The 24,960-nt window shown below is 39.5% G+C and overlaps 1 protein-coding gene and 1 long non-coding RNA gene across 3 annotated transcripts in view; one reads left to right on the top strand and one right to left on the bottom strand.

Annotated features, from left to right (window-relative positions):
• TRPC4 (transient receptor potential cation channel subfamily C member 4) overlaps positions 1–12,335 on the top strand; it is a 160,343-nt gene extending 148,008 nt beyond the window's left edge. Inside the window, exons 8-10 of the mRNA XM_047756241.1 lie at positions 6,111–6,152; positions 6,278–6,367; positions 11,340–12,335. Coding sequence (XP_047612197.1) covers positions 6,111–6,152; positions 6,278–6,367; positions 11,340–12,062 — 855 coding nt within the window. The 3' untranslated portion in view covers positions 12,063–12,335. The remainder of the gene's footprint in view (positions 1–6,110; positions 6,153–6,277; positions 6,368–11,339) is intronic.
• Positions 1–24,960, bottom strand: part of LOC125113494 (uncharacterized) — a 92,898-nt gene that overhangs the window by 33,343 nt on the left and 34,595 nt on the right. The gene's annotated exons all lie outside the window — the stretch shown is intronic.

Here is a 24,960-nt window from a genome sequence, read left to right as displayed (position 1 = left end):
AGTGTAGAGAAATGCCATTGATTTCTGTGTGTTAGTTTTGTATCCTGTGACTCTGCCAAATTTGTGGATGAGCTCTAACAGTTTTCTGGTAGAGTCTTTAGGGTTCTCTAGGTATAGTATCATGTCACCTGCAAATAGCGAGAGTTTTACTTCTTCCTTTCCAATTTGGAGTCCTTTTATTTCTTTTACTTCTCTGACTTCCATGGCTAGGACTTCCAGAACTATGTCGAAGAGTACTGGCAAGAGCAAACATCCTTGTCTTGTTCCTGATCGCAGCAGGAATTCTTTCAGCTTTTCGCCATTGAGAATGATGTACGCTGTGGGTTTGTCATATATGGCCTTTATTATGTTCAGGTAGGTTCCCGCAATGCCCACTTTCTGAGGGGTTTTTGTCAGAAATGGGTGTTGGATTTTGTCAAAGGCTTTTTCCGTGTCTATTGAGAGGATCATATGGTTTTTATGCTTCAGTTTGCTAATGTGGTGTATCACACGGATGGATTTGTGGGTATTGAAGAACCCATGCATCCCTGGGATAAATCCCACGTGAGCATGCTGTACAGTCCTTTTAATGTATTGTTGGGTGTGGTTTGCTAGTATTTTGTGGAGGATTTTTGCATCGATGGTCATCAGTGAAATTGGCCTGTAGTTTTCCTTTTTGGTGGTATCTTTGTCTGGTTTTGGTATCAGGGTGATGGTGGCCTCACAGAATGAGTTTGGGAGAGTCCCTTCCTCTGCAATTTTTTGAAGGAGTTTCAGAAGGAGAGGTGTTAGCTCTTCTCTAAATGTTTGATAGAATTTGCCTGTGGAGCCATCTGGTCCTGGACTTTTGTTTGTTGGAAGTTTTTTACTCAGAGTTTCAATTTCAGTTCTTGTGATTGGTCCATTCATCTTTTCTATCTCATCTTGGTTTAGTCTTGGAAGATTGTACTTTTCTAAGAATTTGTCCGTTTCTTCTCGGTTTTCCATTTTATTGGTGTGTAGTTGCATATAGTAGTCTCTTATGGTCCTTTGTATTTGTGATGTCTGTTGTTCCTTCTCCATTTTCATTTCTAATTCTATTGATGTGACTGCTGTCTCTTTTTTTCTTGATAAGTCTGGCTAAGGGTTTATCAATTTTGTTGATCTTTTCAAGGAACCAGCTTTTCGTTTCACTGATCTTTTCTATGGCTTTCTTTGTCTCTACTTCATTGATTTCTGCTCTGATCTTTATGATTTCTTTCCTTCTACTAACCTTAGGTCTTGTCTGTTCTTCTCCCTTGAGCTGCTTTGGCTGTAAAGTTAGCTTGTTTATTTGAGCTTTTTCTTGTTTCCTGAGGTGGGCTTGTATTGCTGTAAACTTTCCTCTTAGAAGGGCTTTTGCTGCATCCCATAGGTTTGGGAGTGTCGTATCTTTGTTGTCATTTGCTTCTAGGGATTTTTAAATTTCCTCTTTGATTTCTTCAGTGATCCATTGGTTGTTTGGTAGCATATTGTTGAGTCTCCACATGTTTGTGTTTTTTGCAGATTTTTTCTTGTTGATTTCCAGTTGTATAGCGTCGTGGTCGGAAAAGACACTTGACATGATTTCAATTTTCTTAAAGGTACCGAGGTTGGATTTGTAGCCCAGGATGTGATCAATCTTACAGGATGTCCCATGTGCACTTGAGAAGAATGTGTATTCTGCTGCTTTTGGATGGGCTGTCCTATAAATATCTATGAAGTCCATCAGGTTTAATGCATCATTCAGGGCCTGTGTTTCCTTATTGATTTTCTGTCTGGTTGATCTTCCACTGCTGTAAGTGGGGTGTTAAAGTCCCCCACTATGATTGTGTTATTGTCGATCTGTCCTTTTAAGGTTGTTGGCAGTTGCCTTATATATTGTGGTGAACCTGTGTTGGGTGCGTAGATATTTAAAACTGTTATATCTTCTTCTTGGATTGACCCTCTGATCATTATGGAGTGAACCTCCTTGTCCCTTAACATATTCTTCATTTTGAAGTCTATTTTGTCTGATATGCATATGGCTCCTCCAGCTTTCTTTTGATCCCCATTTGCATGAAATATTTTCTTCCATCCTCTCACTTTCAACTTGTATGTGTCCGTAGAAGTGAAGTGGGTCTCCTGAAGACAGCATATATATGGGTCTTGTTTTTGTATCCATTCAGCCAGTCTATGTCTTTTGGTTGGGGCGTTTAGTCCATTTACATTTAAGGTAATTACTGATATGTATGTTCTTATTGCCATTTTATGAGTTCCTTTGGATTTGTTTTTGTTGCTCTTTTTCCTTCCCTTCTTCTCTTGTTCTCTCCTCTTCTGGTTTGATGACTGACTTTAATGTTGTATTTGAGTTGATTTTTCTTTGTTTGTGTATCAATTGTAGATTTTTGGTTTGCAGGTATTCTGAAGTTTTGATGTAAGAGTCTATATGTATATGAGATTGTTTTAAGTTGTTGGTCTCTTAATTGCAAGTTCACCTCCAGGGTCCTGCATTCGTACCCACCTCTTCTCATGATGTCTGATTTTGGTGGTATAACTGCGCATGGATGATTTTGTATCTTTACTGTATACATACCTTTATGGGTGAGCCTTGTCCTTTGTGGAATTTTTGTTTCCTGTGGCTGTCTTGTCTTTTCTGCCTAGAGAAGTTCCTTTAGTATTTGTGGTAAGGCTGGTTTAGTGTTGCTGAATTCTCTCAGCTTTTGCTTATCTGTGAAGCTGTTGATTTCTCCTTCAAATCTGAAAGAGAGCCTTGCTGGGTCAAGTAATCTTGGGTTGGAGGTTTTTTCCTTTCATCACGCTAAGTGTATCATGCCACTCCCTTCTGGCCTGCAGAGCTTCTGCTGAAAAATCTGCCGATAACCTCATCGGGGTTCCCTTGTATGTTATCTGTTTCTTTTCCCTAGCTGCTTTCAAGATTTTGTCTTTAATTTTGGTCAGTTTGATTTTGTCTTTAATTTTGGTCAGATTTTGGTCAGTTTGGTCAGTGTGTCTTGGTGTGTTCCTCCTTGGGTTTATTTTATAGGGTACTCGTTGTGCTTTCTGGATTTGAGTGAGTGGTTCCTTTGCCATGTGAGGGAAGTTTTCAGCTATTACCTCTTGGAATATGTTTTCTGTCCCCTTCTCTCTCTCTTCTCCTTCTTGCACCCCTATGATACGGATGTTGGTGCGTTTCACGTTGTTCCAGATTTCTCTGAGACTCTCTTCATTTGTTTTCAATTTTTTTTCTCTTTTCTGTTCTGCATCCATAATTTCTGCTACCCCGTCCTCCACATTACTTATTTCTTCTTCTGCCTCCTGTATTCTGCTGTGAGCTGCTTCTAGTGGATGTTTTTATTTCCATGATTGTATTCTGCATCGCTTCTTGTTTCAGTTTTATATCTTGTATCTCTTTGCTCAGTGTTTCCTGTAAGTTATCCCTCTTTGCCTCCAGTTTATTTCCAACGTCTTGCATCATCTTCAGCATCAAGAGTCTACAGTCTTTTTCCTGGAGGCTGAGAATCCTCATCACTTAGCTGATTTTCTGGGGATTTTCCTTTCTCCCTCATCTGAGTTACAGCTGTCTTTTCATTTTTATAGGTTTTTGGTGTGGTGACCTTTTTACAGATAATGGAGTTGTAGCCTCTCTTACTTCTGGTGTCTGCCCCCCTTGTGGCTGAAGTCTGTATGGGGGCTTGCTGTAGGCTTCCTGATGGGAGGGGCTGATGCCTGCCCCCTGGTAGGTGGAGCTGATTCCAATCCCTCTGGTGGGTGGGGCTTAGTCTCTGGATGGGATTAGAGGTAGCTGTGTGCCTGAGGGGTCTTTAGGCAGCCTGTTTACTGAGGGGCAGGGCTGTGATCCCACCTGGATTGTTGTTTGCCCTGGGGCTTCTCAGCAGCTGACTGACTGGTGGGGTCAGATTTTCCCAAAATGGCCACCTCCAGAGAAAGGCATGCTGATGACTATTCCTGAGAGCTTTGCCTCCAATGCCTTTCCTCCACAAGAAGCCACATTCACCCCTGTTTTCCCAGGATGTCCTCTAAGAACTGCAGTCAGGTTTGACCCAGATTCCTATGGAGACTTTGCTTTGCCCTGGGACCCAGTGCACATAAAGGTCTGTGTGTGCATTTTAGGAATGGGGTCTCCATTTGCCCCAGTCCTGTGGAGCTCCTGTGCACAAGCCCCACTAGCCATCGATGCCAGTTGCTCCAGGGGCTCTTTCTCCCATTGCCAGATCCCTACACGTGGGAGTTTGATGTGTGGCTCAGAATTCTCACTCCTGTAGGTGAGTCTCTGTGAACCACTTAGTTTCCAGTCTGTGGGTATTCCCACCGGGAGGTATGGGGTTGTTTATATTGCATAATCGCCCCTCCTACCTCTTGTGGCCTCCTCTTTGTCTTCTGGAGTATGATATCTTTTTTATGGTTTCCAGTGCATTTGGTTGAAGATTGCTCAGCCTTTAGTTGTGAATTTTGTTGTTTTCAGGAGTGAAGTTGAGCTCCAGTCCTCCTATTGCATCATTTTAATCTCAACTCCTGAGAATAGGATGCTTCTGCACTTAGCTTTGGCTCCACTAGGTTCCTCCTTCTTTTTTACACCAGCAGCAGAGGCAGTAGCTGAGCGGGTGAGCGAGCTGTGCGGGGGCGAGCATGTGAGTGTGCGCCAGGCTCCGCTTCACTTTCTCCCTCCTGCTGCCTCAGCCCCCACCGCCACTGCTCACTCGCTGCCTCCCGCCTCACTGGTGCTGGCAGTCCCTTCTGGACTGGGCGGTGGCGGTCAGCGACAGTGGGGGGAGGGTGTGTGGTGGGGGAGGGAGGGATCCACTGAGGAGGTGCTGGATCCGGTGGCTGGAGAGGCGAGGGGCTTGACTGGCCTCTGGGGGGCAGGAGGTGCGGAGACATAGAGTTCTTTGAGGGGCTCTGCAAAAGAGGGGGTAAGAGTCTGAGGGAAAGTGTCTGTCAAGTAGGATGGTGGAGCTGCTGAGGGAGGCAAGGGGGAGGCGCGACGGACAAGCTGGGGGTGGTGTCGGGGGAAACCTTGAGGGGGCATCTCTGGTGCTACCAACACCTGGGTCTCTGGCTGCAGCCATGACCTGGCCCTGCCTCAGCCTCAGCCAAGCTATTGTAGGCCACCGGGCTGGGCACACAGCCTCACTCAAGGGCCCCCACCCCCTCCCCCATGAGGCAGAGGCTCTGGCCCAGCCTGGACCGCCCATCCTCCAATTCATTCCTTTTAATAGAAATTTAGTTTGTTTGTTTGTTTTTTTAGATTACATTGGCCAGTTTTCTTCCTTTAGAATCAATACTATTTATTCAACATTCATTAAATTGATATTATTATAGTTTCCTAGTATCTTTGGAATACTAGTGAAATTTGCAAATATGAAATTTGTCATTTATTATTTAACTCAATTTTTAATAGTTATTAAAAATCTTTCTCCATTTAGCATTCCATAATCACTGCTCTGTGCTAAACCTAGCTCTGCTCCCAAACAGTTCAATCTCTTCAAAATCATAGCTGAGACTCATATTTATTTTTTTAAAATTTAATGAACCCTATCTTTGAGCAGAATCTTTTACTTTATTTTGTTAAATTCAACTATCTAATTAAAAGAGCAATCTTCTCTTAATGTACATCTGCTTGAAATTAAGTGTTGGGGAGTTTGTTGTCTAATAGTGTTCCTGATTACATGTTGCATATCCTGGCTAAATTCTTAATGTTGCTATGTTCATATTTATGAAGACTTTCAGATTGTTATAATGCTAGATTTTTGTTCCATCAACTTTTTATTTTTATTTGGAATTTATTTTTGTATTTGATACCTCCCATCTGTGTCTCTTAGCATCACTTCAAGTGATTTGAGATACATACTAAGATTGCATAATTCTCTATTACTTTATATTAAAAGAACAATCTTGCCCTCATTAACTTATTTTATATATTAAATGCCACAGGAATTATAACCCTGCACTTTGTTGTTTTTGGTTCATTCATTCTTTCGATTTATGTGAAGTACTCTCTCTTATTGTCCTTGGTCCAGTAAAATTTGGAGAAATGGGGAAAATATTACTCCTGATTAAAAGAACCTGGAATTATTTTACAGAATAGTAAAATATCATTCTAACCGAGAAGTAAACATCTCTTTCCTTTTCAGAGGCGAGCTGCTGATAATCTGAGAAGACACCACCAATATCAAGTAAGTTATTCTTCTATCTTGAAACTTGCATTAAAATAAAACACACCCCCCTCTTTAGAACTGATTCAAGAGATAAATCATATTTATGCACTGAATATCAATTCTGTTGCTTTTAAACTCCTCAGGAAGTCATGAGGAACCTGGTCAAGCGATATGTGGCCGCTATGATCAGAGACGCCAAAACTGAAGAAGGCCTGACTGAGGAGAACTTTAAGGTAACCACTTCCATCTTTGACACCAAAAGAAAATTCACAGAGCATGGAACTGGGTTCAGCAGTTTAAAATCAGAGCTGAAAACTCCACCATGTGTTCCCAAGCAAGCCTGTCTGTCTTCTGCTTTTTCAATGAAAGCCCTATCGAATTATACATTTTCAAAAGGGAAGTTTCTTTTCAAAGTACACTGTTTTCAAATAAACTTAATCTGAAAGATAGAAGGGAACTTATTTGGAGACAGAGAAAGTCCTAACACCTTGTGGCATTCTGATTCCTGATCCCAGACACAGTCTGCTGAGTATACCTTAGTTTTTGAAATTTCAGTCTGATTTCTAAACCTGAACCAATGTGCTGAAAAACAGAAAAACGTTCTCTTTGTTCTGCACAGCTTTGGCAGCAGGAGAGTTAAGGTTAAGCTTAACTGTAACTTATAAATATAGCTTTTCTTCCTGAGTTGTTTTTTTCTTTTTAAATTCTATTAGAGGAGATAGGTGGAATACATGAAATATGTATTTCCTCATATCGTGTGTATAGAATACCTTTGTTATTTTACATGAGTTTTTAGAGATTTTGGAAGACTGACTAAAGTCAGTAAGACCTGAAAGGCAAAAAACAAACAAATTAAAAACCCTACGGGAGACCTTTGACAAAGAAAAACTACAGGCGTGAGAGACTAACCATAAGTAGCAAGCTAGGTAAGAGGAGGGATAAATTGCTTAAAACTTTAAGCACAGATGGAAAGTTGGCTAGGATGCAAAATATTCTTTGCAGCCACAATATTCATTTTGGAATTAGATGATTCATGATGCTTTGGGAGATCGCTTGGAGGAGATGACTACCACAAAAGCCACCATCAGGTTAGGACTGAGAATTCATTTGTCCAAAAAGATAAAAGGATCAATCTAGGATATACTGTCTATTGTGAATCGCTTCCCAGGATCTTCTGACTGACCCAACATGTTGGGATAAAATCACCCTCCAAGGAAATAAACAATTGAAAGTAACTGCCAAGTCTTGGAAGGGTAGACTTCCATTAGTTATTTGGTTATTTTGTTTGCGATATCCCTTTGGACAGCAAAATGTCCCAATATTAAACATCTCTTTTAAAAAATGAATCCTGAGAACATATGCGATAACTGAAAGCATGTGAATATCTTGGAGAGAAAGTATTTGACACTGTCATCCCAAAGAAACCCAGCATACTCCACTACCCAGTGGCAGAAGAAAAGACACTGCCTGTTTCTTTTTACATCAACCCTAAGAAGTCTCTTTGTTACTAAAGAATTCCAATAGTGAAACTGGGAGACAGCAAAGAGATCCAAGTGTTCTTGAGAGAACTGACAAATGTTTTTTTTTTATTTTAATTTTTTTCTACCATACAGCATGAGGACTAAGTTACTCTTACGTGTATACATTTTTTTTCCTAACTTTGTTCTGTTGCAATATAAGTATCTAGACATAGTTCTCAATGCTACTCAGCAGGATCTCCTTGTAAATCCATTCCAAGTTGTATCTGATAACCCCAAGCTCCCTATCCCTGCCACTCCCTCCCTCTCCCCCCGGGCAGCCACAAGTCTATTCTCCAAGTCCATGATTTTCTTTTCAGTTATAAGTGATATCATATGGTATTTGTCTTTTGTCTTTCTGACTCATTTCACTCAGTATGAGAGTCTCTAGTTCCATCCATGTTGCTGCAAATGGCATTATGTCATTCTTTTTTATGGCTGAGTAGTATTCCATTGTGTATATATACAGCACATCTTTCTAATCCAATCATCTGTCGAGGGACATTTGGGTTGTTTCCATGTCCTAGCTATTGTGAATAGTGCTGCAGTGAACATGTGGGTGCATGTGTCTCTTTTAAGTAGAGTTTTGTCCCGATATATGCCCAAGAGTGGGATTGCGGGGTCATATGGTAGTTCTATGTATAGATTTCTAAGGTATCTCCAAACTGTTCTCCATAGTGGCTGTACCAGTTTACATTGCCACCAGCAGGGCAGGAGGGTTCCCTTTTCTCCACACCCCCTCCAGCACTTATTATTTGTGGACTTATTAATGATGGCCATTCTGACTGGTGTGAGGTGGTGTCTCATGGTAGTTTTGATTTGCATTTCTCTTGTAATCAGCGATGCTGAGCATTTTTTCATGTGTTTGCTGGCCATCTGTATTGTCTTCCTTGGACAATAGTCTATTCAGGTCTTTTGCCCATTTTTCCATTGGGTGATTGGCTTTTTTTGCTGTTGAGTTGTATAAATTGCTTATATATTCTTGAGATTAAGCCCTTGTCTGTTGCATTATTTGAGACTATTTTCTCCCATTCTGTAAGTTGTCTTTTTGTTTTCTTTTGGGTTTCCTTTGCTGTGCAAAAGCTTTTCCATTTGATTAGATCCCATTGGTTTATTTTTGCTCTTATTTCTGTTGCTTTGGGAGACTGACCTGAGAAAATATTCATGAGGTTGATGTCAGAGAGTGTTTTGCCTATGTTCTCTTCCAGGAGTTTGATGGTGTCTTGTCTTATGTTTAAGTCTTTCAGCCATTTTGAGTTTATTTTTGTGCATGGTGTGAGGGTGTGTTGTAATTTCATTGCTTTGCATGCAGCAGTCCAGGTTTCCCGGCAATGCTTACAAAACAGACTTTGTTTTTCCCATTTTATGTTCTTGCCTCCCTTGTCAAAGATTAATTGACCATAGGTGTCAGGGTTTATTCCTGGGTTCTCTATTCTGTTCCATTGGTCTGTCTGTCTGTTTTGATACCAGTACCACACTGTTTTGATGACTGTGGCTTTGGAATATTGCTTGAAGTCTGGGAGAGTTATGCCCCCTGCTTGGTTTTTGTTTCTCAGGATTGCTTTGGCAATCCTGGGTCTTTTGTGGTTCCATATAAATTTTGGAATTGTTTGTTCTAGTTCTGTGAACAATGTCATGGGTAATTTGATAGGGATTGCATTGAATCTGTAGATTGCTTTGGGTAGTATGGCCATTTTTACAATATTGATTTTTCCAATCCATGAACATGGAATGTCTTTCCATTTCCTTTAATTTCCTTGATTAAAGTTTTACAGTTCTCGGCATATAAGTCCCTTACCTCCTTGGTCAGGTGTATTCTGAGGTAGTTGATTTTTTGAGGTGCAATTTTAAAAGGTGTTGTATTTTTGTATTCCTTTTCTAATATTTCATTGTTGGTATACAGAAATTCAACTGATTTCTGAATGTTAGTCTTATATCCTGCTACTTTGCTGAATTTATTAATCAGTTCAAGGAGTTTTTGGGTTGAGTCCTCAGGGTTTGCTATGTATAGTATCATGTCATCTGCATACAGTGACAGCTTTCTCTCTTCTCTTCCTATCTGGATGCATTTTATTGCTTTTGGTTGTCTACTTGCTGTGGCTAGGACTTCCAAAACTATGTTGAATAGCAGTAGTGAGAGTGGGCATCCCTGTCTTGTTCCAGATTTGAGTGAGAAGGCTTTCAGCTTTTCTCTGTGGGTTTGTCATAAACAGCTTTGATTATGTTCAGGAATGTTGCCTCTATACCCACTTTGGGGAGAGTTTTGATCATGAATGGATGTTGGACCTTGTCAAATGCTTTTTCTGCATTTATTGAGATGATAATATGGTTTTTGACTCTTCTTTTGTTAATGTGGTGTATGACGTTGATTGATTTGCATATGTCGAACCATCCTTGTGAACCTGGGATGAACCCTACCTGATCATGGTGTGTGATCTTTTGATATGTTGTTGGATTCGGTTGGCTAAGATTTTGTTGAGAATTTTTGTGTCTATATTCATCAAAGATATTGGCCTAGAGTTTTCTCTTTTGGTGGTATCTTTGTCTGGTTTTGGAATTAGGGTGATGGTGGCATCATAGAATGTCTTTGGGAGTGTTTCTTCTTCTTCAGCCTTTTGAGAAAGTTTAAGGAGGATGGGCACCAGATCCTCTTTACATGTTTGGTAGAATTTGCCTGTGAAGCCATCTGGTCCTGGACTTTCATTTGTAGGGAGTGTTTTTATGACATCTTCAATTTCATTTCTAGTGATCAGTCTGTCCAGTTGGTCTGTTTCTTCCTGATTCAGTTTTGGCAGGGTATAAAATTGTAGAATGTTGTCCATTTCTTCCAGATTGTCAAACTTATTGGCATATAGTTGTTCATAGTATCCTCTTATGGTTTTTTGTATTTCTGCAGTATCCATTGTGATTTCTCCTTTTTCATTTCTAATTTTGTTTATTTGGGTTCTTTCTCTCCTCTTCTTAGTGAGTCTAGCCAGGGGTTTGTCAGTTTTGTTTACCTTTTCAAAGAATTGGCTCTTGGTTTTATTAATTTTCTCTATTGTTTTTTTGAATCTCTATTTTATTGATTTCCTCTTGGATCTTTATAATTTCCTTTCTTCTGCTGACTTTAGGTCTTTTTTGTTCTTTTCCTAATTCGTGTTAAGTTGTCAATTTGAGATTTCTTCTTTTTTGAGGAAGGCCTATATTGCTATGAATTTCCCTCTGAGCACTGCTTTTGCAGCATCCCATAGATTTTGAGAGGTTGTATCTTCATTATCATTTGTCTCTAGGTATTTTTTAATTTCCTTCTTGATTTCCTCATGGACCCTCTGGTTTTTTAGTAGCATGTTGTTTAGTCTCCAGGTAGTAGGTTTTTCCTCATTTCTTTTCCTATGGTTGATTTCTAGTTTCATGCCATTGTGGTCAGAGAAGATACTTGAAATAATTTCTGTGCTGTTAAATTTGTCGAGGTTAGCTTTGTGTCCCAATATGTGGTCGATTCTTGAGAATGTTCCATGTGCACTTGAAAAGAATGTGTATCCTGCTTTTTTTGGATGTAGTTGAACTGACAATTCTAAACCGAACCACAGCTCTCAAAAAATGACTGAAGACAAGTCTGACCCATATATAAAATGAACAAATGATGCCTGCTAATGTTTATTTGTTTAGGTCAGAAACTCTTTTTGTCATTTGAAATTTCACTTAGGAACTGAAGCAGGACATTTCAAGCTTCCGCTTTGAAGTCCTGGGGTTGCTGAGAGGAAGCAAGCTTTCTACTGTACAGTCTGCTCAGGGCACAAAGGAGTCTTCTAACTCAGTGGACTCGGATGAAAAGAGTGATAACGAAGGCGGCAGCAAGGACAGGAAAAAGAACTTCAGCCTTTTCGACTTGACCACCCTGATTCATCCGCGATCTGCAGCTATTGCGTCCGAAAGACATAACATCAGCAACGGCTCCGCCTTGTTGATGCAGGAACCCCCGAGGGAGAAGCAGAGGAAAGTGAATTTTGTGACCGATATCAAACACTTCAGCTTATTTCACAGACGATCAAAACAACATGCTGCTGAGCAAAATGCAAACCAAATCTTCTCTGTTTCAGGAGAGGTGGCTCGTCAGCAAGCTGAAGGACCCCTGGAGAGAAATGTCCAACTGGAATCTCGAGGATTAGCTTCAAGGGGTGACTTGAACATCCCGGGTCTCAGCGAACAATGTATATTAGTAGATCATCGGGAAAGAAATACAGACTCCCTGAGTTTACAAGTGGGCAAGAGAGTGTGCGCCTTCAAGTCGGAGAAGGTGGTGGTGGAGGACACTGTTCCAATCATACCAAAGGAGAAACATACAAAGGAAGAGGACTCTAGTCTAGACTATGATGCAAACCTCTCAGACACGGTCACCCATGAAGATTATGTGACCACAAGACTGTGATCTGGAAGGAGGAAGTGTTTAGCATCCATAACACACATTTTCTGTAGTGCTCTGGGTGGGGGGAGATGTTTAAACGTTGATTAGCCAATGCTAACTTACACTTTATAGCATTTATCACCTGTGGCATATTAACCTGTAACATTTAAATAAGGCAAAAGCTATCAAAAATCCTTGTTTTGTAGCCTGCTTTTGCTTTCACAATTTGTTTCACAAATTTTTTTGTTGTTGTTGTAAAGAAATAAATGCACCTTGTATTCTTGTATTGTTCCAATATCCCACAGGAAATTTTTAGCTCTCTTTTTCAATGAAAACAAATGCAACTTAATACATGTGGTAGGTGACTCCTATAATAGATATTTTTATATGCAAAAAGAGTAGCTGAAATATTAGAGCTTTTCATAATTTTTTAGCATCTGTATAGATGGTTACTCAGTAAGGACTTTTCACTCAGCCCTATGGTTTGGCTTTAAAACACAAATATCCGATTATTTCTTAAGAACATGTAAATAATTATCATATACAATTAAAGCAAACAAACCTTCTCACTGATTCAAGGTCGAACTCTTAAAATGAAAGTCAGGCGTGCTTTCCAGAGTTTTAGGTTGCCCAGTTATTCCTTTCAGTAAGTAAAAGAAATGTTTGTCTTAATAAATGTTGATAACTGATGATTTTAATGACATTTGTCCAAAAAATTTTTAAGTTCTTTTTAAGTGACCTTTTTCAGATTCATTTACAAATCAGGATGAGGCTTTGTGAATATGGGAATTTCAAAAATGTGGCAAAAGTTCTCAGTGACAGGAAAAAATAACAATAAATTAGACTAGTTTAAGTACCTTAAAGAGAGATGACTGCATGTTCATAATACCCAGATGAAAATGAATTCATTCTAACAATCTAAAACTAGGCAAAGTTAAATTCTATTTTCAGTCAGTGCAATGTTGTTGTAATTTAAACGAAGTACAAAAAAACCCTGTAGTTTCCTCTTCTCTCCCCCAGTGACTGGTATATATTTCTTTGAATTAAAATCACTCAAAAATCATTATTAATTTTAGCAGTTGGTGTAGATATAGTTTTCCCCATATGACAAATTCTTAATTGCCTTTTTCTTCTATTGTTTACAAGGTAATTTAGCTTATATTATACTCGTTCACTGCACTACTAAAAAGGAAACATTTTCACCTGATGTAAAAAAGGTACTGGCAACGTCTTAAAATTTAAATTATATAACTCTGTCTATCTAAGCTGCCATGGAAATAGAAGTTTCTTCACCACAGGCAATTAGCATTTATTTCAAATCACTAGAAACATGCCGAGTTCGTTTTACTCAAGAAATTACTTCCATGGGGGTTCCCATAGTGGCACAGTGGAAACGAACCTAACACCCATGAGGATACAGGTTCAATCCCTGGCCTCGCTCAGTGGGTTAAGGATCTGGCGTTGCTGCAAGCTGTGGTATAGGTTGCAGACACATCCCATATCCCACGTTGCCATGGCCATGGTGTAGGCCAGCGGCTACAGCTCTGATTTGACCCCTAGGCTGGGAACCTCCATATGCCACGGATGTGACCCTAAAAAGACAAAAAAAGAAAAAAAATTACTTCCATGGACTAACGGACTAGACAAATTGTATATGATTTAGCATTGACTGAAAACTGCAGAGTATTACAAAGCGCAGTTTCTGATTACCATGCATCAAAGATAAGAACTAAGAGCAGTAGCAGTGCCAGCCACTGTTTCATGTGCTACATGTGTACTAACACACTTGTACGGCTCACAACACTCTGCTTAAGTAGCCAGCATCCTCACCCCCACTTCTTCAGGCGAGGAAGTTGAGGCAAGGCCTGAGGTGAGGTTCACAGCTAGTGATGAAGCAGTGATGAGTCCTTCAAGGCCATGCCCTTACCCACTTTACTGCACTGCACTTCAACGACCAACACAACCATGTGCACATAGAGGGGTCACTATCGCCGCTTCTGAAATGTGCTATAGTTTGAGAGAATGAACTCCAAACATTTGTGTTCCTTCTTGTAAAGCAAAAGGAACACGCAAAATTAAAGATGGAATGGATGTGATTCTTTAGACTATATTATAGAGGTTAACAGATTTCTTTAAATGCCTATGTTATGGGATATCAGAATTCAATTCGAAATATTAGATTTTAGTTTTCGAGAAAGCCAGAATCACTGAGATACTGCTCATTCCTAAATATGGATTTTGTCCTAGGAATTTAGGAAGGGGGCAGAAGGTTTAGAGAAACACAATAAGCCTAACTAACGTTCTTACTGGTTTAGGAACACCTTGATGTGACATATGGTAGGCGTCACTGGGAGATGGTGGAGTATGCAAGTTGTTCTCAGTCAGACATACAGCAGAGCAGAAATGCAGTGCAACGCTCAATGCTTGATTCCTTTTTTGCTTCTTGAGTTGTGTGTGTGTGTTTCCCCCACGGCGAAGATCATATATATTGCTAAGATACATGCTTTACCAGAAACTGAATTTCAAATTTCCCCTGTTCCTTCCAATACAACGACCAACAGTAAAAGCACCCCCCCTTACCCAGTAGCAGCTTATTTTTATCAGAGGTTAGGGTGCTGGTGTTTTACAGGTGAACATGGTTATACTGAGGGTTTCTTCGGAGCAGGTAACACCCTGCCTTTCAATGTATGGACATGATGGTTTCTAACAAGCCTCAGAGGTCACTGACAGAGGCATTTATTTAAACAAAATATTGGCTATCGCTTGTATTAGATATACTTCCAAACATGCAGTGCTATTAGGTAGCACTAATGAAGAGGAACAGTGAGGAAAGAATAAGAAAACATAAAACAAGAGAAGGTTTGCAAAGTAAAAGGATGATTTTTGAAGTTTTTGAGTAATTTGGGATTTATTTCCATTTTTATTCATATTGCTATCAACAGAAATCCCTTAACACCAGAAAGAGATTTGACCTCACATTCTGATGTGTATAATGTTGCTTGTGTTTCAAGCCCTCTTAATCTTGTTGTTGCTCACTTTATTTATATATTGCCATGATTGGGTGGGAGAGGGTCTAGAAAATTCAGCATAACTTTAATAGAATTATGTTCAATTCATAGCCCTTCACTTATCATAAATGTGTTTTTAGAAAACCCATTTACAAGAAAGAATGCTATAAAGATGCACCTTGCCATTTGTGATAGATGTATTCCTGGAAATATCTGTGTAAATAAATCTATTAACTTCAGAAAGGAACAAGCTATGTAAAAAAAAAATGGTGGTGAATTATTTTGTAAAATGATGAATTATTTTTTAAAGTAATAATCTTCCTCGAACTGTAACTGTTTCATAAGTTGGATATTTGTATATCAAAATTTCTTAGATATTTTATTTATGGGCTGGCAATTAAAATACTGCAAAAGCATACTCATTTTCTTGCCTTGACCTGGATGGCAACTTGACATACTTCAGTAACCAAGCATACAAACCCAAACAAAGAAATTTCTTGGGTAACTACTGGAGTGTAAAGAAAAGTTTGGTGACAAGGGTAGTAAACTTATATTATTCTCAAAGAAGTAGTCAATTTTTCAGCCAACATAGAACATGGGTAACCAGTGACATCAAAATACACTTTTCTACTATTCATAATCCTTGATAATTCTGTGATCTAATTGAGTGAATGGCTGTCCAGTCCCATGACTTTTGACTTTTGGTGGAAGACCAGACATCAAGTATTGAAATCCATTCATTCTCATTTATTTGCGTGTGGGGTTTTTTTCGGGCCACACCCGCATTATAGGGAAGTTCCCAGGCTAGGGGTCGAATCAGAGCTGTGGCTGCTGGCCTATACCACAGCCACAGCCACAGAAACATGGGATCCAAGTCACGTCTGTGATCATCTACACCACAGCGCACAGCAACGCCAGATCCTTAACCCACTGAGTGAGGTCAGGGATCAGATCCGCATCATCATGGATACTAGTTGGATTCCTTTCTGCTCTACCACAACAGGAACTCCCATTTTCAGTTATTTGTGCATTGTATTTGCAACAGAACCTTCTAAAGTTTAGACATCTGCCAGTTTAAACAGTTTAGTAGTACCCCTAAAAATCAGCCTGGCAAAACCCATCCTTGTGTCCCTATCAATATATTTACAATGACTCAAATTTTTAAAAAGCCAAATTCATTAATATATTTTACCATTTTGAAAATAATTTATTCAGCTTAGCTTTATTATGTTTCTTGGATTAAATTCTCCAAATTTCAAGCCTTCCAGTAACCATGGAATTTAGAAATTTAATACAGTTACCAGTTACCTAAATTTTACTTTAAAAATATTATTGTAATTATTTTACAATATACTACAATACATTTTATTTATGTAGTGCCATCACATGACTTTTTTAAAAAAATTGAAAACTGTATTAAATAAAGTTCTCCATATGTAACTGGAGAAACTAAGGCTCAGGGCATGTATGGTGATTTTCCAAACTTACCCAGCTATTCAGTGGTTGAGTTAGAGCTTAAAGAAAAAACTCTTCATCCAGATATTCTGAGAAGACATCTGGTCATAAAAGTCTTGGCTAATGAATTTTTATTTTTGTGGAATTTTGTCTTCCTTGCCCTCTTCTTCAGAAGAAAATATTGATAGTTGTTTAAGTTTTCCACAGCTAAACTTTAGAATTAATATCATATGACCTTTTTCTCTACTAACTTGTGTTCACAGATTTTTCTAAAAGCTGATATCCTAATGTTCTCTAAAAATACACTGCTCGTTATTTTCACTTCGACCTGTAGATTTTGACAATTCTATATGCATACTGGTGATAATAAAATGCACTAATATTAAAGCTTCTTAACTGAAAAATAATTCACCTGGAAAATATGAAGTGGAACTAAGACAGAGACCATGGGACCAAGGCTAGATATGGCCATGCTATCACCATGCGAGCTGACAAACAAACTCACAAGTAGCAAAACTATCAGTTTCCATTAGACCTGCCCATCCAGGTATGGTAGCTACTATCCACACATGGTTACTAAGCACTTGAAATGTGCCTATAAGTGTAAAACACACAAAGATTTCAAAGATGTGGTACAAAAACAACATAAAATCTTATTAATATTAATACTGATTACATGTTGAGATGATAGTATTTTGCATGCAATGGATTAAAATATACTAATTATGTTAGTTTCCAGTTTCTTTTAACTTTTCAATGAAATAACAAGAAGATTTAAAAATACATAAGTGTCCAACCAAATGGACTGGAAATCTTAAAAAAGATATCCTACTCCAGAAGAAAAAGGGGAGGCCACATCAAGAGGTAGGAGGGGTGATTACACAATATAAACAACCCCATACCTCTAAGGTGGAAAGGCTCACAGACTGGAAACTAACTGGTTCACAGAGACTCACCTAGAGAAGTGAGAATTCTGAGCCACACATCAAACTCCCACGTGTGGGGATCTGGCAATGGGAGAAAGAGCCCCTGGAGCATCTGGCATTGAAGCCAGTGGGGCTGTACGCAGGAGCTCCACGGGACTGGGGCAAATAGAGACCCAATTCTTAAAAGGCACACAGACATTTCTGAGCACTGGGTCCCAGGGCAAAGCAAAGTCTCCATAGGAAACTGGGTCAAACCTGACTGCAGTTCTTAGAGGACATCCTGGGAAAACAGGGGTGAATGTGGCTTGTTGTGGAGGAAAGGCATTGGAGGCAAAGCTCTCAGGAATAGTCATCAGCATGCCTTTCTCTGGAGGTGGCCATTTTGAGAAAATCTGGCACCACCCAGCAGTCAGCACTGAGAAGCCCCAGGGCAAACAACAATCCAGGTGGGATCACAGCCCCGCCCCTCAGTAAACAGGCTGCCTAAAGACCCCTCAGGCACACAGCTACCTCTAATCCCATCCAGAGACTAAGCCCCACCCACCAGAGGGATTGGAATCAGTTCCACCTACCAGGGGGCAGGCATCAGCCCCCCCCATCAGGAAGCCTACAGCAAGCCCCCAGACAGATTTCAGCCACAAGGGAGGCAGGCACCAGAAGTAAGAGAGGCTACAACTCTATTATCTGTAAAAAGGTCACCACACCAAAAACCTATAAAAATGAAAAGACAGCTGTAACTCGGATGAGGGAGAAAGGAAAAACCCCAGAAAATCAGCTAAGTGATGAGGATTCTCAGCCTCCAGGAAAAAGACTGTAGACTCTTGATGCTGAAGATGACGCAAGACATTGGAAATAAACTGGAGGCAAAGAGGGATAACTTACAGGAAACACTGAGCAAAGAGATACAAGATATAAAACTGAAACAAGAAGCGATGCAGAATACAATCATGGAAATAAAAACATCCACTAGAAGCAGCTCACAGCAGAATACAGGAGGCAGAAGAAGAAATAAGCAATGTGGAGGACGGGGTAGCAGAAATTATGGATGCAGAACAGAAAAGAGAAAAAAGATTGAAAAGAAATGAAGACAGTCTCAGGGAACTCTGGGACAACGTGAAACGTACCAACATCCGTATCATAGGGGTGCCAGAAGGAGAAGAGCGAGAGAAGGGGACAGAAAACATATTCCAAGGGATAACAGCCGAAAACTTCCCTCACATGGCAAAGGAACCACTCACTCAAATCCAGCAAGCACAACGAGTACCCTATAAAATAAACCCAAGGAGGAACACACCGAGACACACATTAATCAAACTGACCAAAATTAAAGACAAAATCTTGAAAGCAGCTAGGGAAAAGAAACAGATAACATACAAGGGAACCCCGATGAGGTTATCGGCAGATTTTTCAGCAGAAGCTCTGCAGGCCAGAAGGGAGTGGCATGATACACTTAGCGTGATGAAAGGAAAAAACCTCCAACCCAAGATTACTTGACCCAGCAAGGCTCTCTTTCAGATTTGAAGGAGAAATCAACAGCTTCACAGATAAGCAAAAGCTGAGAGAATTCAGCAACACTAAACCAGCCTTACCACAAATACTAAAGGAACTTCTCTAGGCAGAAAAGACAAGACAGCCACAGGAAACAAAAATTCCACAAAGGACAAGGCTCACCCATAAAGGTATGTATACAGTAAAGATACAAAATCATCCATGCGCAGTTATACCACCAAAATCAGACATCATGAGAAGAGGTGGGTACGAATGCAGGACCCTGGAGGTGAACTTGCAGTTAAGAGACCAACAACTTAAAACAATCTCATATACATATAGACTCTTATATCACAACTTCAGAATACCTGCAAACCAAAAATCTACAATTGATACACAAACAAAGAAAAATCAACATGAAAGACAGTCATCAAACCAGAAGAGGAGAGAACAAGAGAAGAAGGGAAGGAAAAAGAGCAACAAAAACAAATCCAAAGCAACTCATAAAATGGCAATAAGAAGATACATATCAGTAATTACCTTAAATGTAACTGGACTAAACGCCCCACCAAAAGACACAGACTGGCTGAATGGATACAAAAACAAGACCCATATATATGCTGTCTTCAGGAGACCCACTTCACTTCTAGGGACACATACAAGTTGAAAGTGAGAGGATGGAAGAAAATATTCCATGCAAATGGTGATCAAAAGAAAGCTGGAGGAGCCATATGCATATCAGACAAAATAGACTTCAAAATGAAGAATATGTTAAGGGACAAGGAGGTTCACTCCATAATGATCAAAGGATCAATCCAAGAAGAAGATATAACAATTTTAAATATCTACGCGCCCAACACAGGTTCACCACGATATATAAGGCAACTGCCAACAACCTTAAAAGGACAGATTGACAATAACACAATCATAGTGGGGGACTTTAACACCCCACTTACAGCAATGGACAGATCAACCAGACAGAAAATCAATAAGAAAACACGGGCCCTGAATGATGTATTAAAACAGATGGAAACAAGAAAAAGCTCAAATACACAAGCTAACTTTACAGCCAAAGCAGCTCAAGAGAGAAGAACAGACACGACCTAAGGTTAGTAGAAGGAAAGAAATCATAAAGATCAGAGCAGAAATCAATGAAGTAGAAACAAAGAAAGCCATAGAAAAGATCAGTGAAACGAAAAGCGGGTTCCTTGAAAAGATCAGCAAAATTGATAAACCCTTAGCCAGACTTATCAAGAAAAAAAGAGACAGCAGTCACATCAATAGAATTAGAAATGAAAATGGAGAAGGAACAACAGACATCACAAATACAAAGGACCATAAGAGACTACTATATGCAACTACACACCAATAAAATGGAAAACCGAGAAGAAACGGACAAATTCTTAGAAAAGTACAATCTTCCAAGACTAAACCAAGATGAGATAGAAAAGATGAATGGACCAATCACAAGAACTGAAATTGAAACTCTGAGTAAAAAACTTCCAACAAACAAAAGTCCAGGACCAGATGGCTCCACAGGCAAATTCTATCAAACATTTAGAGAAGAGCTAACACCTCTCCTTCTGAAACTCCTTCAAAAAATTGCAGAGGAAGGGACTCTCCCAAACTCATTCTGTGAGGCCACCATCACCCTGATACCAAAACCAGACAATGATACCACCAAAAAGGAAAACTACAGGCCAATTTCATTGATGACCATCGATGCAAAAATCCTCCACAAAATACTAGCAAACCACATCCAACAATACATTAAAAGGACTGTACAGCATGCTCACGTGGGATTTATCCCAGGGATGCATGGGTTCTTCAATACCCACAAATCCATCCGTGTGATACACCACATTAGCAAACTGAAGCATAAAAACCATATGATCCTCTCAATAGACACGGAAAAAGCCTTTGACAAAATCCAACACCCATTTCTGACAAAAACCCCTCAGAAAGTGGGCATTGCGGGAACCTACCTGAACATAATAAAGGCCATATATGACAAACCCACAGTGTACATCATTCTCAATGGCCAAAAGCTGAAAGAATTCCCGCTGAGATCAGGAACAAGACAAGGATGTTTGCTCTTGCCAGTACTCTTTGACATAGTTCTGGAAGTCCTAGCCACGACAATCAGAGAAGTAAAAGAAATAAAAGGACTCCAAATTGGAAAGGAAGAAGTAAAACTCTCGCTATTTGCAGGTGACATGATACTATACCTAGAGAACCCTAAAGACTCTACCAGAAAACTGTTAGAGCTCATCCACAAATTTGGCAGAGTCACAGGATACAAAACTAACACACAGAAATCAATGGCATTTCTCTACACTAACAATGAAAGAGCAGAAAGAGAAATTAGGGAAGCAATCCCGTTTACCATTGCATCCAAAAGCATAAAGTACCTAGGAGTAAACCTACCTAAAGAGGCAAAAGACCTGTACTCTGAAAACTATAAGACACTGATGAAAGACATCACAGAGGACACAAATAGATGGAAGGATATACCATGCTCCTGGATTGGAAGAGTCAATCTTATCAAAATGACTATACTACCCAAGGCAATCTGCAGATTCAATGCAATCGCTATCAAATGACCAAGGACATTTTTCACAGAACTCAAACAAAATATTTTAAAGTTTGTTTGGAAGCACAAAAGACCCGGAATAGCCAAAGACATCCTGAAAAAGAAAAACGGAGCTGGAGGAATCAGGCTCCCGGACTTCAGACTATCCCACAAGGCAACAGTCATCAAAACCGTATGGTACCGGCACAAAGACAGAAATACAGATCAGTGGAACAGAGTAGACAGCCCAGAATTCAACCCACGCACCTACAGCCAACTCATCTATGCCAAAGGAGGCAAGAATACACAATGGAGAAAGGACAGCTTGTTCAGTAAGCGGTGCTGGGAAAACGGGACAGCCTCATGGAAAAGAATGAAATTAGAACACTCCCTAACACCAGACACAAAAATAAACTCCAAATGGATTAAAGACCTAGACATAAGACCAGACACTAAAACTCTTAGAGGAAAACATAGGCCAAACACTCTCTGACATAAACAATAGCAACATCTTCTCAGATCCACCTCTTAGAGTATTGACAATAAAAACAAAAATGAACAAATGGGACCTAATCAAACTGAAATATTTCTTCACAGTAAAGGAAACCCTAAACAAAACAAAAAGACAACACACAGGATGGGAAAAACATTTTTGCAAGTGAATCAAGGGACAAGGGATAATCTCCCAACTTTATAAACACCTTCTGCAGCTCCATAGCAAAAAAAGCAAACAACCCCATCAATAAATGGGCAGAAGATCTAAACAGACAGTTCTGCAAAGAAGACATATGGGTGGCCAAAAAGCACATGAAAAGATATTCAACATCATTCATTATTAGAGAAATGCAAATCAAAACCACTCTGAGGTACCACCTTATACCAGCCAGAATGGCCATCATCCAAAAGCCTACAATCATTAAGTGCTGGAGAGGGTGTGGAGAAAAAGGAACCCTAGTACACTGTTGGTGGGATTATAAATTGGTGCAACCACTGTGGAAAACAGTATGGAGAAGCCTCAGAAAACTAAACATAGAACTACCATTTGACCCAGCAATGCCACTCCTGGGCATCTATCCGGAGAAAACCATGACTCGCAAAGACACATGTACTCTGATGTTCATTGCAGCACTCTTTTCAATAGCTAAGACATGGAAACAACCTCAATGTCCATGGACAGAGGAGTGGATCACGAAGAAGTGGTACATATACACAATGGACTATTACTCAGCTATTAAAAGGAATGAAATACTAGCATTTTTAGCAACATGGATGGACCTAGAAATTATCACGCTGTGTGAAGTCAGTCAGATAATGAGACACCAACATCCAATGCTTTCACTGACATGTGGAATCTGAAAAAAGGTCAGACTGAACTTCTTTGCAGAACTACAGATATTGAAAACCTTATGGTCTCTGGAGGAGACAGTTTGGGGCGTGAAGGGATGTGCTTGTGTTGTGGGGTGGAAATCCTGTGAAACTGGATTGTGATGATCATTATACAACTACAGATGTGATAAATTCATTTGAGTAATAAAAAAATTAAAAATAATGTATGTGCTAAAGATAAAAAAATAAAAATATATATGTGTCTTGCATTTGTAATTTGCAATACAGTACTCTTGCATTGTGGTGCTATTTTTTTTTTTTTTTACTAAATTTTTGTATTTCCTTCTTTTGAATTGAATAGGTAAAGCTTATGTATTCAACCACTCAGTAAACTTTGATGCGGCTGAAGTAAAATTTGCCATCTCTTCTTGATTTCCAATCTCTTAATGGAATCACTGCTAATAATCTTCTGTTTTTTTTTATGTTTCCTTTTACCTTTGAAAATATGTTAACATAGAAATATGTATAAGTTACAGTTTTTCATTGTTTTTACAAAGAATAGGATTATACTATATTTATAACTTAGTGACATTTTTCTTCAAACACGGTATCAGGGAAGCCTTTTCTAGAGCCATTTAATATATCAGAGACATCTGAATCCACTCAAAGTCCTTCACTAGTTGTTTTACCTACTGAAATGCATTCATAGACTATTCTTTTTTTTTTTTTTTTGTCTTTTGTTGTTGTTGTTGTTGCTATTTCTTGAGCCGCTCCCGTGGCATATGGAGGTTCTCAGGCTAGGGGTCGAATCGGAGCTGTAGCCACCGGCCTACGCCAGAGCCACAGCAACGTAGGATCCGAGCCGCGTCTGCAACCTACACCACAGCTCACGGCAACGCCGGATCATTAACCCACTGAGCAAGGGCAGGGACCGAACCCGCAACCTCATGGTTCCTAGTCGGATTCGCTAACCACTGCGCCACGACGGGAACTCCCCAGACTATTCTAAAAGCTCTATGAAAGAGCTACTTATTGGGTCAGAGGTTTTTAGGAGTACTTGAGAGATGACAATGAGGTATATTGAAAGGCATATATGCTCACTTTTCTCAGAGCTTTCTATTTCCCTTGTGTTTAAGTGCAGATTGCACAGCAGGACCTTCATAAAGTGGCCCCACTTGATGATACCAGCATCATTTCTCAGCACCACTCTTGAGAACACACTAAATTGCAGCTATCCTGGACTACTTCTCTCTGTTTAAGCCTTTTATTTCTCTTTCCCCAGCATTTGCAAATACTGTACTTCCAGGCTTGGATCATAACTGGACTAAGCATTTATATTTTTAAGAATTTTCTTTTAATTAATTCTAACCTATCATTTCTATGGTTTCCTTTAGGTCTGTTTTACCAAATGTCTTTTTTTTTTTTTTTCTTAAAGATTATCTTTTCTTGAGCCAGAAATAATGATCCAGGCTTCCCCACTCTGGGAGTAAGAGTTTATCTGCATTGACTTTCTTTCAGGTCATCAAAGTACTTAGAGGGGTTTAATTTACTCCCAGGAAATAACTTACCATTCTGCTTTAGCATTTACAATGCAAAATGCCTTGTGGCCTAGAAGAAGGCAGAAAACTGGTATTTTTTTCATTGCTGCCATGGAGTGACTACAAATTTCACTCATTTAGACTTCATTTGCTAGCATTTGAATTTTCTGGATGAAAATGGTCCATCTATCTATAACATGGTAAACAATGCTAAACCATGTTTCTAAAGTTCTAAGTACTGAATAAACAGGAAAATGGAAATTTAAAAATATAGACACCATAAAGTATTCAGTGGATGGTTATTTCTCCTTTTGTTTCACTTTATTATTATTATTTTCTTTTTACAGCCACATCTATGCCATGTGGAAGTTCCCAGGCCACAAGTCATATCAGAGCTGCATCTGAGGCCGGTGCCACAGCCATGGCCACACTGGATCCTTAACCCACTAAGTGAGGACAGGGATTGAACCTGCATCCTCACAGAGACAATGGTGGGTCCTTAACCTGCTGAGCCACAATGGGAACTCCTCTCCTGCTTTATTTTTAATTAAACTTTTAAGAAATTTTTTGCGATCATTGTAGATTTATATGCAGTCATAAGAAATAATA

Source organism: Phacochoerus africanus, chromosome 13 (assembly GCF_016906955.1).
Source record: "Phacochoerus africanus isolate WHEZ1 chromosome 13, ROS_Pafr_v1, whole genome shotgun sequence".
Classification (NCBI taxonomy): domain Eukaryota; kingdom Metazoa; phylum Chordata; class Mammalia; order Artiodactyla; family Suidae; genus Phacochoerus; species Phacochoerus africanus.
The sequence above is the reverse complement of the archived record's forward strand: the minus strand, read 5'-3'. Positions and strand labels throughout refer to the sequence as shown.